This window comes from Nanorana parkeri, unplaced genomic scaffold (assembly GCF_000935625.1).
Source record: "Nanorana parkeri isolate BGI_ZX_2015 unplaced genomic scaffold, ASM93562v1 scaffold108, whole genome shotgun sequence".
Classification (NCBI taxonomy): Eukaryota; Metazoa; Chordata; class Amphibia; order Anura; family Dicroglossidae; genus Nanorana; species Nanorana parkeri.
The window spans coordinates 234,399-250,277 of NW_017306376.1; the positions used below are offsets into that span (position 1 = coordinate 234,399).

General features: G+C 44.5%; 1 protein-coding gene across 1 annotated transcript in view; it reads right to left on the minus strand.

Annotated features, from left to right (window-relative positions):
* The window catches only part of CDH23 (cadherin related 23), a 782,513-nt gene that overhangs the window by 189,415 nt on the left and 577,219 nt on the right, over nucleotides 1–15,879 (minus strand). The window contains exon 29 of the mRNA XM_018553073.1: nucleotides 2,119–2,179. Coding sequence (XP_018408575.1) covers nucleotides 2,119–2,179 — 61 coding nt within the window. The remainder of the gene's footprint in view (nucleotides 1–2,118; nucleotides 2,180–15,879) is intronic.

Consider the following 15,879-nt stretch of genomic DNA (forward strand, 5'->3'; position numbering starts at 1 on the left):
ACCGCCTTCCCCCCCCCCCGGCATCCATCGCTTCATTTCTCCTCGGATCCCCACTGCCTCTGTCCATACAGTCGGGGAGAGCAGCGGGGATCCAAAGGAAAGCTGCAGGCTGTGCCACCCCTCTGTGTGTGGCCGAGCAGCTCAGGATGGAGAGCAGAGGATCGGTAAATATCAGTGATATTTACCGATCCTTTGTGTTTGTAAACAACTGGGGACACATAGTCCTCACTTCTGGCATGCATGAGTTTCTGAATGGGTAGTAGCACTCAGTACAGAGGCTTCTACCCATTTATAACTGGATGAAAGGGATGATAGTAAATATTTTACTTTCACTGGTTTGTTCTAAATGAATGGAAAGCTCTCAGTGCAGAGGCATCCTATTCATTCACAGAGTCTGCAGAAAAAGATTGAGCATTCTGTGTCCTAAATTTCTTTTTCTATTTCTAACCCCAGATAAAAAACATTAAAATTAACAAATAAAAAAAAACAGATCTTGGAGGCGGGAGGCGGGGCACATGACGTCACACAGTGTTAGGTGACGTCACACAGTGTTAGGTGACGTCACATGCCTGTTGGAGGGAGCACAATTTTTAGTTATTGCCTCGGGCACAAATGGAGCTAACTATGGCTCTGGCGAGAAGTAACATTCCTCTTTAAACAGAACTGCCAAGTGCAGCCCAATAGAGGCAGTGCTCAGATAAGAAATTAAAGTAAACCATGGAAATTAACCTGGTGGCTGCTGTTGCTGACTGCTTCTAAAAATTCTAGTTGCCTGGCTGCAATACACGATCCCGCACAGTGCACTATTTACCTTTTTTATTGTTAGAAATTATTGAAATGTCACTGGTGCTGGAGCTGGAAAAAGCGTCCAGTGCCACTCCAACAAATTTGGTGTGAATTCAGTCTTAGAGACACTGATCCAGAACATGTATGCAGATCAAGAAAGTCAGATAAAAGTCAGAAGTCCTTATCTGCATACTTGCTAAAAATACTGAAGCAAGAAGGTGAATATATCATCAGGCAACCAGCCTGATGATACAGGTGAAACTCGAATAATTAGAATATTGTGCAAAAGTAATTGCTGCAAAAGGGGCCCAAACCAAGTACTGAGTACATATGCATGCTTGTACTTTTCAGAGGTCAGATATTGTTCTATGCACAATCCTTGTTTTATTGATTGCATGTAATATTCTACTTTTTTGAGATTGTGGATTTGGGGTTCTTGGGGTTTTCATGAGCTGTAAGCCATAATCATCACAATTATGACAAATCACGGCTTGAACTATCTTGCTTTGCATGCAATGAGTCTATCTCATATATTAGTTTCACCTTTTAAGTTGCATTAGTGAAATAAATGAACTTTGCACGATATTCTAATTATTCGAGTTTCACCTGTATATTCACCAGAGCATCTACATGGGCAAAGCACATTTTTAGAAGCAGGGTTCAGCAGTGGCAGCCTCTATGCTCATTTCCTGATTAGTGATGGGTTAGGGCGTGTTCGTAGCTCCACGTGCTGAGCCCGCCAGGAAGCTGATAGCGCCGCAGCGCCAATCACAGGCACTGAGGCATTATCCCGCTCCGCAGCTCCTGTGATTGGCGCTGCGGCCCTGTTCGCTTCCTGGCGGGCTCGACGTGTGGAGCTGCGAACACGCCCGAGCCCATCACTATTCCTGACAAGGCTCCTTTAAGAGGCCATCTACACCTGCACCTGATAAATAACGCTCAAAACTGTGTTGCATCAACCAGAAAATTGACCATGGATGGCCAGTCTATGAACAAATCAGCTTGTAATACTGCTGACAAAAATATAATAATCCTTCAGTTAAAAAAAAACAAAAACAAACGACTCATGACACAACAAGCATTTCTTTTCTTGACAAAGAACCCGTTAATAAACATTCTGTATGTTAATAAGATAAGTGTATTGGGAACAAACAGCCTTTCATTTAATGACACATGAATAAATGATTGGAAATAATCACAACATATACAGACAAATATTTGATGCTGTATGTACAATGAACATAATAAACAGAGATGAAAAGGCAGATAAAGACATTCTGTTAGCTAGGGAATCACTGGCAGTTAGTTAAAAGATTTTTTTTGTTTGCTTACCACTAACAATACGGTACCAAACTCGCCCATTCTCCCCCTCGTCTGCATCACTAGCTTCCAGCTGGAAGGATAAAATAAAAAAATTGTCCACAATTTAACTATGGCTTGAAAAGCAAGCAAAGATAATTAACCACAAAAACACAGATTTGAGATAAATGTATTTTTAAATAACACAATGAATGTTAAATGAAAATGCATCAAGTTGACCAAGAAGCAGTTAAGCCGGTAATATCTGATTATCAAATACATCCTGATATATCAAATACATGAGAGTGGAAATAGCCGCACTATATTGAGTTACGGTGTGAAAGTATATAATACTTGTAGGCAGCTCAAACAGGGGAATTATTTTATTGGTATGGTATTTAAAAGCGCAGAAAGTTTAGGAACATATATCAAATACATGCTAGTGGAAATATTCATGTTGCCATAGCAAAAGTTTTCAACTCTCATTTCAAGGACCATAAAAAGTCATGGTAGGGGCGCGGCTGACCAAGATGGACGCTCACTGATCAGCTCCGCGCCAGAACGGGAGAGGTGACAACCTATTTTGTCTATCACAGCCCTCGATCGAGACAATAACAGGTACCTAAGATCCGGGCTCCCCCCGCCGATTGATTGATACCATCATGTCCTGAACTAGGAGTCGGGGTGGTAAGCTGAGCCAGTCAACGCTCCACGAGGCTTTGGGCCGAGCGGCTCACAAGATGGCGCCGTCGCCGTCACAGAGGAACGAAGATTCCCATTCCTCTAGTGAACTTCCCGATCCCCTGGAGGACAGCTCGCAGACCAGCCAAGCGGACCCGGAGGTCACTCCTTCCCTGCTGGCCCAATTTGAAACCACCCTCCATAAGGCTTTGGATAAGGTATCCAAACAGATTACTTCACAGCTCATTAAGGAGATTAGGGATGTGGGCAGACGCACTACCACGCTTAAATCCCGCTGCAATGACATCACTACCAGCGTTGTTCCAGGAATTGGCCCCTGAAATGCCCATGGAGAGGTTGGAGTTCGACAGGATCCACAGGGCACTCTCACGACGCACACCAGAGGGCCCTCCCCGTGATATTATTGTTCGCCTCCACTTTTACCGCACTAAGGAACGACTACTCCAAGCAGCCAGAGAGGCCGGGATTTTACAATGGAGCACCTCTGCTCCAGGTGCTCCAAGCCAAGAAGATCAGGTACCGTTGGGGCTTCCCCTTTAAACTGCAATTCTTCTATGATGGCAGAACCTATACCTGCAACACTGTGGATGAAATGCGGGAATGCATGGACTCCTTGCATTTACTGGGACGTACAGATGAGGCCACAGAAGACTGTCCCCCCACACCTACACAACGCTCCGGGAGGCAGCGGCCCACTTGTCCCCCGGCCAACTTACCTGCACCACCTCCGACCTCTAGGATGGCGCCTGACTTTCCAAGGCCCGCTGATTCCTTTGGATGACTGCCACATCTGGATTTTTCATCTTTCACCAGTTGTTGAGCTTTGTTTCTCCATTTACAGATGTTGATGCGGCCCACGTCATCCTGTACTGGTGTGGGTCTCCACCTGTTTGACTGCCTATTGCGCACACCGCTCCATCGCCACCACACGGACTGGGACTATTACGGTTACTTCTATGGCAGATCCTGGTCTCCCCTGAATTTCTTGTCCCTGCGATCCTTTGCTGTTTTGTTGTTTAACTGTTGGACTCTTTTAGCGATGGCTTGCCCTAAAGGTCTTATAGCCTCCGTGTGGGTACCCTAATGCCTCACCAAGCCGTGGGCAGAAAGTTCATCCCATAATAGTTGCCTTGTTTATGTTTTATATACTTGGACCAAACATCACTTTTATCTCAAAGGTGACAAGCCGGATACCATGTTGGCGCATAGGCTCAGAGATGCCAACTCTAGACGTGACCCTGTTAGATTGATACTTCCTGGTGGACATGTGACAGCACATGTCTAGACACCTTTAGGCTGCACCTGAGTGAGCTGTACCGCTCCACAGGTCCTCTGGAGACTTCGAGCGTGGAAGCCTTTTTCTCCTCCCTAGATCTCCCCTCCCTCTCCGATGAAGACCGTAACTCGATTGATGCACCCATCACACTAAAGGAAGTTTTGAACTCTATCAAACTGCTTAGCACTGGGAAGAGGCCTGGCCCTGACGGTTTCGGTGCCGTCTATTACAAAAAGCTTGCGGATTTCCTTGCCCCACATCTAACTAGGTACTTTAACGCATTGCGAGAGGGCAGGCGGCTGAGAAAGGAATCACTGATGTCTTCCATCTGCATGATTCCTAAACCTGAAACTGATCACACTTCCTGGTCCAACTATCGCCCGATTTCACTGATCAATGTTGACCTTAAATTACTCACCAAAATTATGACACTACGATTACAGTCCCCTCTTTTAAAACTTATTTCCAAAGACCAAGTGGGGTTTATGCTGGGTAGACAAGCGTGGGATAGTGTTCGAAGAATAACCCACTTATTACATATCGCTCATCAGAGGAAGTTCCCAGCTATGCTGTTAGCACTTGATATTAGTAAGGCTTTTGACTCGGTTGGGGGTTCGGTCCCTCCTTTATGTACCTAATCGACTCATTATATTCTGAGTCCACAGCATATGTTCAATACCAGGGCTTCCATTCCCAAAAATTCGAAATCACTAGGGGAACCAGGCAGGGGTGCCCCCTTTCTCCCCTCTTGTTTGCCCTAGCCATAGAGCCCCTCGCCCAAGCGATAAGGCAGCACTTAGATATCAAGGGTATAGAGGTTGCAGGCTATCACCATAAACTTAGTCTGTTCGCGGACGATGCGCTTCTGATTCTTACTGATCCCTTGCACTCTCTCCCGAATCTCCAACCCCTACTACAACAATTTGGTACCCTTTCAGGCCTTTTTGTTAATTTGCGAAAATCCAAAGCACTTAATGTCTCTCTCTCCCCCCTCCCTTTGTTCCTCCCTACAACAATCATTTCCCTTCTCTTGGGTACCCACTGCACTGCCCACTTGGGAATATATCTCACCTCCTTCTATGACCAATTGTACGATGCAAACTACCCAAAATAGTTTTCACACCTTGAATCCTTACTGTCCTCTTGGGAAAAACATTCCATATCGTGGCTCAGAAGGATCACAGCCGTTAAAATGACCCTGCTTCCCAAATTTCCTTCCGATCTCGATCCCCACTTATCGACACAGGCTACTCCAACGCCGCATCTTACGGTTTATTTGGAAGGGTTCCTTCCTTAGAGTCTCACATTCAGTCCTTTAACGTGTCAAACAGGAGGGGGGTTTGGGACTTCCCTTTTTTCAGAAATACTATCAGGTGGCTCAACTGACTCCTCTGGTGCTCTGGTTTGGGAAATCAGAAATGCCCCTATGGGTCTCTCTGGAGGCTTACTCATGCTCCCCGATATCTCTCCTCAACCTCCCTTGGTTACCCCCACAAAAAGTGGGAATCTTCCTAATCCGATTCTCAAACACACTCTGAAAGTTTGGTATGGCCTCCGACTTTCATTGGGATGGATGTCCTCTCACACTCCCCTGATGTCTATTCATGGCAACCCACTCTTCCAACCAGGCTTCTCGAACCCGGCTGCGTTTAAATTATGGCTCTCCAACTCCCTGAACCTAGTTAGGAACTTCTGTTCAGACGCGGGTGTGGTGCCTTTCCCAATACTTCAATCTACACACAATTTGAATGCTAAACAAACTTTCCAATATTTGCAGATTAAAATTTTTTTGCTGACTCGATTGGGACCCGTACGCCCCATTCCCCCACTTTCCCCTTTCGAGAGACTACTACACCTTGGGATGCATGGCTCAGGGACTATATCTACCCTTTACAACCTCCTGTTGGACAAACTGCATGCCTCCCCTCTCCCTTACATCTCCAGGTGGGGACGGGACCTAGGGTGTACCATTGCCCCTGACATTTGGACACAAATTTGGACGACGACCTCCCACAGCTCAATGAATGTTCAAGCTCTGGAGGCTAAATACAAACTGCTCCTTAGGTGGTACTTGGTTCCGCTGCAGATCTCCAAAGCTATCCCATCTCAATCCCCAAACTGTTTCAGGGGTTGCCGGGTGGAGGGTTCGGTCATTCACATTTGGTGGTCCTGTCCTAAGGTGAGGAGATTCTGGCATAGAGTCTACCAACTTCTATACACAGTTACTGGCCAGACGTTCCGCAAGGACCCATTGGAAGCTCTGCTGCTCAAGAAATCATTGGGGTGCACAATACGTCAGCACCGACTAATCACCTTCATCCTCACAGAGGCCAAACGGGTCATTGCGAGAAATTGGAAGACCCCGGACCTCCCCTTTGCTGAAGTCAAGCACAGAGTTACGCGGGTGATGTTTTTTGAAAAGCTTACTGCTATTCAAAGGGACACTCTGGTGCCGTTCAGGAAGCTGTGGAAACCGTGGATTGAGTCGTACTTGCCTCCCTCCTTCAATGTTGATTCTTTGACAATCTGAGACCCTGAATCTGCAGTCGATGGACAGCTATCTTGACTCCTCCACTCAAGGGTAATCTTTTCCTCCCTCTTCCCCCCCTCTACTGTCCTCTCTCCTCTCTCCACCCCCCCTACTTCACCCTCTTCTAGCTCCATCCTTCCCCATGTTGTTTCTTCCCCCTCAGAACCAGATAACTCAGGCCCCCCTCTCTCTGTAACCTTGACTGGAAGTCTGAGCTGATATGATGTATCAATGCACCATAATACTATTGTTTAGTACTTCTCCCGGACTACTTTGATGCTTACAACATAACCTTATTATGTATGTTCCGTTTATGATTCATTATACTTGACAAGTGACGTGTTTTAATGTACTTGTAATCTGTTTACATGAAAAGTAAAGAAATAAAAATCTTTTGAACGAGAAAAAAGTCATGGTAAATGTCTACTTCATATTTGCTCTTCTGCTGGGTTTTGGGTTAAGGTTTTGTTATTGTGTGCTGTCTCAGTCCATCTAGGCTCTGTGTGGTTGTGCACTTTCTCTATCTTGTGGTTGGCAGCCACTTACACAGGTCATGCAGTCCAAGATAGCAGGCAAGTACAGCTAAAAAAAAGGTGCCATGTTTGGACGCTAAAATGTTGGGTTATTTTGGAGTCACTTATCTGTCTGGGTATGTGTGCGGTTTGATCTCTTTATCTAACTTTATATATTGTTGCAATTACCTTTTCAGAATAGTTGATAAACACTTTTCAGACCAGGGGGTTTCTAGGGTGCTCATTGATCAGGGGGACCTCTGGGAGCACAAATTAAAATGTTGAGGGGCTGGTGGGATACCATTATTACCACTTTGAATTAAATCTAAGAGAAAAATAATCTTTTTAACTGAACTAAAATGAATTGGTCTAAAAACTGTAATGTCACGTTATTATTGACAAAAAATAATAATAGCTGAATTAAAAAGTCTGTAAATTATACAAGTATAATGCATAGATAAATCATCTTCATATCTCAAAGGAGACTTGGGGCACTTTGGAAGAGGCCAAAAGCATGTGCTTTGGTTGCCAGGGTGTAGCAACGCCCTTGTTTAGAACAAACACACCACAGTAACAATGGCCTGTGGTTAGCCCAAATGAGATTGTTTGGGGTCTGGAGTATGCTTTGATTGTGGAAAAGTAAACATGAAGAGAGGGGGAAGAGACACATGTTGTCCCATTTTCTCACTCATAGGATGACATATTTGCAGCCTCCAGGGTTGTACAAGCATTATTAGTAACAGGTAAAACCACCAATGTAAAAATGTTTTATCTGTGCGGAAATATTTACAATAAAATTATATTTCAGTTATAAATATTCTGGGAGAGAAAATTACATGAATTGCCCATGAGATAGAGGTGAAAATAGACTCTTTGGAATAAAACAAGTATGTGCAGTCAAGAGGAGAGTTAGAATTTAGAGAAAAAAAAAATCAAAGACATTGGACATCTCTCAAGTATTTGAATTTTGTGGTTATCTTAAGAGGATACAAGGGAAACACATCTATGACTTCTGAATCGGTGGGGAATATGACAGCCTTATTCTACTTAACCTATAACCCCAAATATCTGCCAATATTTTAGAGAGGAAAGTCAAGGGATTGGGAAAAGTCAAGATTGTGGGTCATCCGGCTAAAGAAGATAATCCTCTGCATATAAAAAGATGAATTCTTCCACATCCCATACTTGAAGGTCAAATAGAAATTTATAGGATCCACAAGGTAAATACAGTGGTTCTAGTAGCAATGCATTTATGCAAGGAGAGGGGGGGAAAGTCCTGTTGGGTACCCTACAAAATAGTACCCTACAATTCTGTAACAAAATTACTGACCCTAATTCATACAGTGGGTTTAGAATACAGTAGCTAAATCAAGCCAATAAACATTGGACCAAATCATTATCTGTGTGGACCTTTTCTCACAAATGGCACTTTTATGTAGTCAAGTACTTGATGCCTGTCAAGTGATAATAATATGTTCATCTAAATTAATGTGGGGGATTTGCAAGTTCAGAAACAACAGTGTAATATTTTTTACAGATGGAACTTGAATATTGTATGTGTTTATTTGCGTGCAGGAAACACATTTTAAAAGCACTCATTCTTAAATGAACAAACAATATAAAAACTTTGACAGTGCTGCCACCATGTGTTCAATTTTCATATGACATCTGTATGTTCTCCATCCACAAATACATGTATAGTGGATTTGATTGCTGGTTTATTTGGCTTTAGTAACACACCCTGCAGCTGTTGTACATTTAATTTGCCCATAATGTTATTAGTTTAACTCTATAAGAACTGAACTTTTTGACATGGTTAACATGAACATCTTTTTATGAACATCTGTCGACATTGCATGAATGTTCATAAAAAGTACAGCTTTCAGCATTTTATGAAACCACATTTGGCGAGACAGTCTCAAACCAGACACAACAGAATGACATATAACTGTGGTTTACTTGTTCCTTCTAAATTTCAGAATAAAATGTACACTGTATGAACACTGTAGTTCCTGAAAATGTTTCATAAACATTCAGAAGACATGTTAATTACAACAGGCTACATTTTTAAAGGTGATATTAAGACAGAAGGATTAAACTTATCAGATTTACCCACTATATTTGTAGGCCCCCTGAGTCATTTAGGTGGTGAAGTACATACTGTGACAGCAGGCAAGTAAAATCACATGTGTGCATCCTGGATGTCAAATAAGTGGGGCCTTACAGTACTTAGATACACATTTTATGAACAACATGGATTGTAGAGCAAACGGAAGCTAAGTAGAAATGATGGTCAATTTTAAAAGCAGAAGTCAGGTCTTTAAAAAAATGTGCTGCAGTAATGTTTGTCTTGTTTGTGCTAATATACACAGCATATTATGGCCCACCTATGTTGTAAATGAATCTCCTCCAGCGCAGTGCTGTCCGCTTTCCCCTCCGTCGCTGCCATCTTCTCCAGGACTTCTTCCCGGTTTGACGTCTTTGGCCTCTTGATTGGTCAGCCTGCATGAAGTAACTCCTGTGCATGCACACAAGAGTTACTTCATCTCTGCATGCCAGGTTAGTACTCAGAAAAATAAAAAAACAGGCAGGTAAGAAATTTTTGTCTCCTACTGGTATAAAAAAACTACCTGTCAACAACGTTTCATCAAAATACATTACTTCTGATTTAAGTTATGAAATCATCTTTGTTTCATGCAGGGCAAAGCACAAGTTCACTTTAACAGCAGCTCCTGCAGATGCTTACATTAATCTGCCCTTCACTCCCCCTGTTCCTTGTGGGATGGCGGAGAAGATATTCATGACATAGTAGTTATACAGGGCTGATGCCTCTCTTCCTGCCCCCATGAAACAATGCTGGGGGCCAATCATCAACACCAGGGCTGTCACATGGAAGGAACAGTTGTGAGTCATATGTTCCCCCATACCTGGAAATACCAGGTATGTCACTTTGCTACCTGAGGAACAAAAAAGGAAGGTAGGCATAAACAGCCAGCCTGGAAAGAGCACAGGTTAATTCCAATGTATGGGCACAGCACCTACATGGGCAAAGCACAGGTTTACTCATACATGGGCAGAGCACCTACGTGGGTAAAGCACAGGTTCACTCATATATGGGCAGAGCACCTACATGGGCAAAGCACAGGTTTACTCGTATATGGGCAGGGCACCTACATGGGCAAAGCACAGGTTCACTTGTATATGGTCAGAGCACCTACATGGGCAAAGCACAGGTTTGCTCTAATGTAAAGAAAAATGATCGGCATGGTCAAATCACATCACTCAACTCTTGCAAGATCTGCATGTATCCTGAGGTTTCTGACAGCTGTATGTGCGGGTATTATAAAGTCATGTTAATTCCAACAGATATCTTGTTTGTGTATATATGAGCCCTATGTGTATACTGATTTTGGCAACCAGCAAGATTTGAAAAATTGGTCAGTTCCAGAAGGACATAGTAAAAGGAAAAAGAACAGTCATTCTATATAATGCTTGGTAATTGGCCCAGTGCTGTGTCACACAGGGGAAAGGAGACAGTTTGCAGGCCTCTGTAAAGGTGCCCATACACAAGCTGGTTTTCGTACGATAATCGACAGGTGTATGGAAGGTGTGCGATCGTTTCTACTGTACGGTCGCACGTCTTTTGCCTTCTGAGCACGCTTGAAAACCTGCTGAAAATCGTAAGATTTTCGGCGGGTTAGTGGCGTGCTTGGAAGACATATGCCGAACGGGCCGGTGTGCGCAAGCACACACTGCCCACTCAGCGTAGAATAATCGGATGGGATGATCGAAAGTATGATCTGCCTGTCCAAGATGGGCAGATCGTACGAGATTTTAATTACCTTACAACCATGGCACAATGAAAGTCGTGCCATGGTTGTAAGGTGTATGGGCACCTTAGGTTTACCATCAACTTGACACAGAGAGTAAATTAAGGACTCGTGTGCTGATGAGGAAGGGGGAGTACAAGTGCACCTCTTTCAAAAATGCTCTCTACCCCACCCACACACACAAACATTACCAGTGCGTGTCTAGCCGTGCATGCTTACTAACATCGTATAGACTTGAATGACACGCTGCAGGCACTAGATTTTTACCAGCTGGGTTGCAGACAGTACAGGGGGTCACAGCCATTGGAAGAGTTATAAACAGATCTGTGAGGAAAGGAGAAGCTTAGGCAAAACTATTAGTATTAAGGGGCTAGGGAAATTAATTTGAAAATGGTGAACTTGTACTTAAGGCTGGGTTCACACCTAGGCGTATCGAATATGCGCATTTGTCGCGCGTTTCGTGGCACGCAATTTAAACGCAATTCGCGGTAAAAAAAACGCGCGATAAACGCGCGTTTCCGAGGGCTACTTGGCTGTATCCCAATGGAAACGCGCAACAAAAACGCTGCAAAGAAGCTCATGTACCTTTTCAGGCGTAGGCCGTTTTGTAGCGCGTTCAGACGGGCTGAAATACGGCAAGGTGTAAACCATACCAATAGAAAACAATGGGATTTTCATGTTTGAGCGTTTTGTAGAGCATTCGTAGAGCGTTGAACACGCTACAAAATGTACAGGTGTGAACCAGGCCTTAAAGTAAACATGTTACTCTGCCCTGCATGAGAAAAGCTCAGCCTCACTTTAAAAAATGTGCACAAGCTATGATGGCTATGAATAATTATTAAAAATAATCTTGGGGGGGCGTGGCAAGCGGCTTCATGTAGGCAGACGTGTGTAGGAGAGCTCCCGCCGTATATCCTGCAATAGATCCTGGGACACCCTGTCTATCGGCCCCTACCTTTCTCTGCTTCACGCGGCATACTCCTGTCATCTGCCCGATCCACCCGCCGACGCTCCAGACACTGCCCGCGGCCGTCATGTCCAAAAAAAAGGACAATCAAAAAATGGGACCTGGGCCGCAAGATGGCGGCGGCCCGCACGGAGCACCTCACACGCTGCAGCAGCACTGCAGGGAGAAGGGCAACAACACTTTGCCCGGCAGGCTGACACTCCTGCTAAACAGCCTCGATCCTCCCAAGCCAGGCATGGTGGGGCTTTCAAGGAATCCGAGGATGACTACCTTTCCTCACACGTGCACTCGGCCGCTGATTCAGACAGCTCAACCACGGAAAGGGAAACTGTGAGTACTGTTACTAAGCCCACCAAAAGCCCTAAACCCAATAAATCCAAATATAAGCCACAAGCTATTGTACCGCATGAACCCATGCTCTCTGATGTGTTTAAAGTGGTCCAGCTATGCAATTCATCCCTTGCTTCACTCACTGATCAGGTGCATGGCATGAGGGCAGACATCTCCTTTCTCCGCCATGGCCTGCACAAAGTCAGAGAGCGGACGATAGCACTGGAATGCAGGGTCAGTGATGTTGAGGATTCAACCGCACCGCTGCTATCTGATGTCAAAATGGCTATGCAGAAAATCGCAGTTAATTCGTCAAAAGCGGATGATATAGAAAACAGGCTGCGCCGCAACAATATTCGGGCGGTTGGCTTCCTGAACGTGCAGAGGGGAATCACACTACAGATTTTATGGAGCAATGGCTTGTGGATGTGTTTGGCAAGGACTGTTTGACACCATTATTCGCTGTGGAAAGAGCGCATCGGGCCCCTTCCCGCCCCCTACCACCGGGTAACCCCCCCAGGCCTCTCCTGATCAGGCTCCTAAACTACCGGGACAAGGAGCTCATTTTACGTAAAGCCAGGGAACTGGGCGAATTATCACTGGCATGATCGAGGGTTATGCTGTTTCCTGACTTCTCTCAAGATGTCCAACTACGCCAGGCCAAGTTCCAGGATGTTAAGAAGAGGCTGCAGAAGCTGCACCTCTCCTATTCCATGCTCTACCCTGCGAGGCTTCGCATCGTGGCAGACGGCGAGACCCATTTCTTTGATACACCTCCTCAGGCTTCTGCCTGGCTGGATCAGCACCGTATTAACCACCCTGATGCGTCCTGAAGAAGTGTTATGTTTGAGATGCATGGTGCTGTTCTCTGCAATCCTATGGTGGCCTTAGAGTATAGTGATTGTCACGTTCCTAGTTGCTCCTGTTATTGAGCTATCTGTGACTTTCCTATTATTGGGGTCCTTCCTTCATCCTCCTTTTTACTTTTGGGTGCTCTCCTCAACCACGGTCATCTACAGGACTAATGACCTGGTATTACCGCCTCCAATCTCGAAGTTGTGGCCCTAGAGTTGTTGCTGCATTGGAAGCTGCTTGGAGCCGTGCACCCCGTAGACTTCCCTGCGAGGACTGTTTGGTTTACCTGTTGATGTGTTTTTTGTGTTTTTTTCTACCACAGGACTTTGTCTGGATCTCCTCAGGTCTTTTTACGCCTCTGCATACTGATAGAAATGGGATGCTGGACTATGACCTATTACCGTTGAGTATATTTTTTGTGCTTCATACATGCCACAGTGAGTGTTTAAGTTAGCCTCCTGGAATGTTCGAGGGTTGGGAGACGTCACTAGAAGGCGTTCCATATTTGACTGTATTGCTCAGAGTAAGTCCTCGGTTGTCTGTCTGCAGGAGACACATACTACCCCAGAAACATGTCATATACTGGATAGGCGCATCTATCAGGCCACCTATCATTCTTCGTACTCCTCATATTCACGAGGTGTTTCCATACTTATCCATAGGGAGGTTCAGTTCTCCTGCATACAGGCCCAGAGAGACAGTGAGGGACGGTATATTTTTCTTCACTGCCGTCTATTCGGTATTGAATGTATTCTTGCTAACTTTTATATCCCTCCACCATTCTCTAGCAGTGCTCTTAAGGATTTCGCCAAATTCCTAACTGATAAGCTTCCTATTCCTGTTATTGCCGTTAAGAACTTCAATAATTGCATGGACCCTTATAAGGACAGGTTTCCTAGAGCTGGCTCTGCTGAATCTCCGCTTATCACTCCCTTTAAGAAATTATACTCCGAACTGGGTCTTTTAGATCTTTGGCGGATGCTCCACCCTCTAGAATTTCAGTATACCTGTTGCTCCAGCACACACAATACGCTATCTCGGATTGATTATGCTCTGGGCACATCCAAAATGCTCCCATTTGTCAAATCAGTGGAGATTCACCCTAGATGCTTCTCTGACCATTCCATGCTTCTCCTGGGCCTATCCACGGGCCGGCATCCCTTTTCAGTCAACTGGCGGCTGCACCCCTTCTGGCTGTCTTTGATGTCTGACAGAGCACTGCTGGAGAAGGACATTTGCTTCTTTCTGTCAATCAATGTACCTTCTGCCCCTCCTGGGGTGGTGTGGGACACCTTGACGGCTTACCTGAGAGGCCTGTTTATCAAGAGCATTAGTTCCATCAAATCCTTCTCTAGAAGGGCTGAGATAGAGGCCCGTCAGTCGGTGGCGGAGAGTGAGGAGGTGTATGTGGGGGACCCTTCTGAGGGTACTCTCCGGGCCTGGAGGGAGGCAGGGACGCACCTGGAGAACCTACTTAAGCAGAAATCCCAACGTAAATAATTTTTTTCTAAACGGGTGTACTGGGCGGAGGGAGATGCTACGGGCAAATTGCTAGCTCAGATTGCCCGAGCCAAACAAGATAATGCTTACGTTGGAGCTATTACTACTCCCACTGGAGATATTTCAAGAGATCTATTAATCAATTATTGTGCTCCCTAAGAAACACAAAGACCCCCTCCTACCAGAGTCATACCGGCCGATCTCTCTCCGCACCCCGGGGGTTGTCCATTTGATTCCCCTCACACAAGCTGTCGGCACTGTACGTAATCATCTCTCATAATGCATGTGCAACCAGGTTAGTCCAACTGCATCAGGAGACCCAGTAGTACCTGGAGACTCTTTTTTTCTGTGCTTAGTTAAGTAAGAAATAGAAAAGAACTAAGTGATAGACATATCCCTGTGGTAGGGGTTAATTACTGGTATTAATTTTTTGTTTTTGTTTTGTTATTTGTTTTCTGTTTTTCTTGTGGTGATTGTTGATTTCTTTAGACCGATCTACCTGTTCGTTTGATTTCCATGCATATAACTGCAGAGATAAGGGACTGTAAGATCTTGTCTCGTACATGTGTTATACTGTGTGTGTGTAAAAATTAAAATGTCAATAAACACTATCTGATTTAAAAAAAATAATAATCTTGTATTCGCCAATTCAGCTAAATAAAATGTAAGAAATAAAACACACCCAAACCTAGATCTGCCCAGACTCAACTAAGAACTCTTATCTGGTGGACCCATATATGATATCAGATATATATACACCTAAATCACTGCTCGTACATATTAGGTTTTAAACAAGCGCTTAACAATATTTCATTATGTTTGGCTAACAATTGTTTGCTACCAATTACAGTTTCCTGCTAACACATATGGGTAAGAAAAAGAGTTTGTAGCCAGATTGTGGTGTCCAGCTTGCTGAAGCTTTGAATATTTAAAAAAAAAATCATTTAAAAAAATAAATGAGAACAAGGGGACTAGCAGCAACCATAACGCAGTTCCATCAATTAAGAGTGGAGCAGTCAGCATTAAAGGAGATTGGAAGTCAATTGTTGCTATAGGTTACTGCTCTTTAACATTTTAACTACTAGCTTGGCAAGGAAAGGCTTCCGTTACTTACGGGTCTATTCACTAAGCTGTGTGAACAACCGACCCCAAGTGAAGTGAGCCGAACACGGTTCGGCTATTCACTTCAGGCTAGTACGGCTGATTTCAGCCAAACATTGGCTGAAATCAGCCGTACATCGGCTTGCTTCACATGGCTTCGGGTCGGCCGAACATGCTTAGCATGTTCGGCC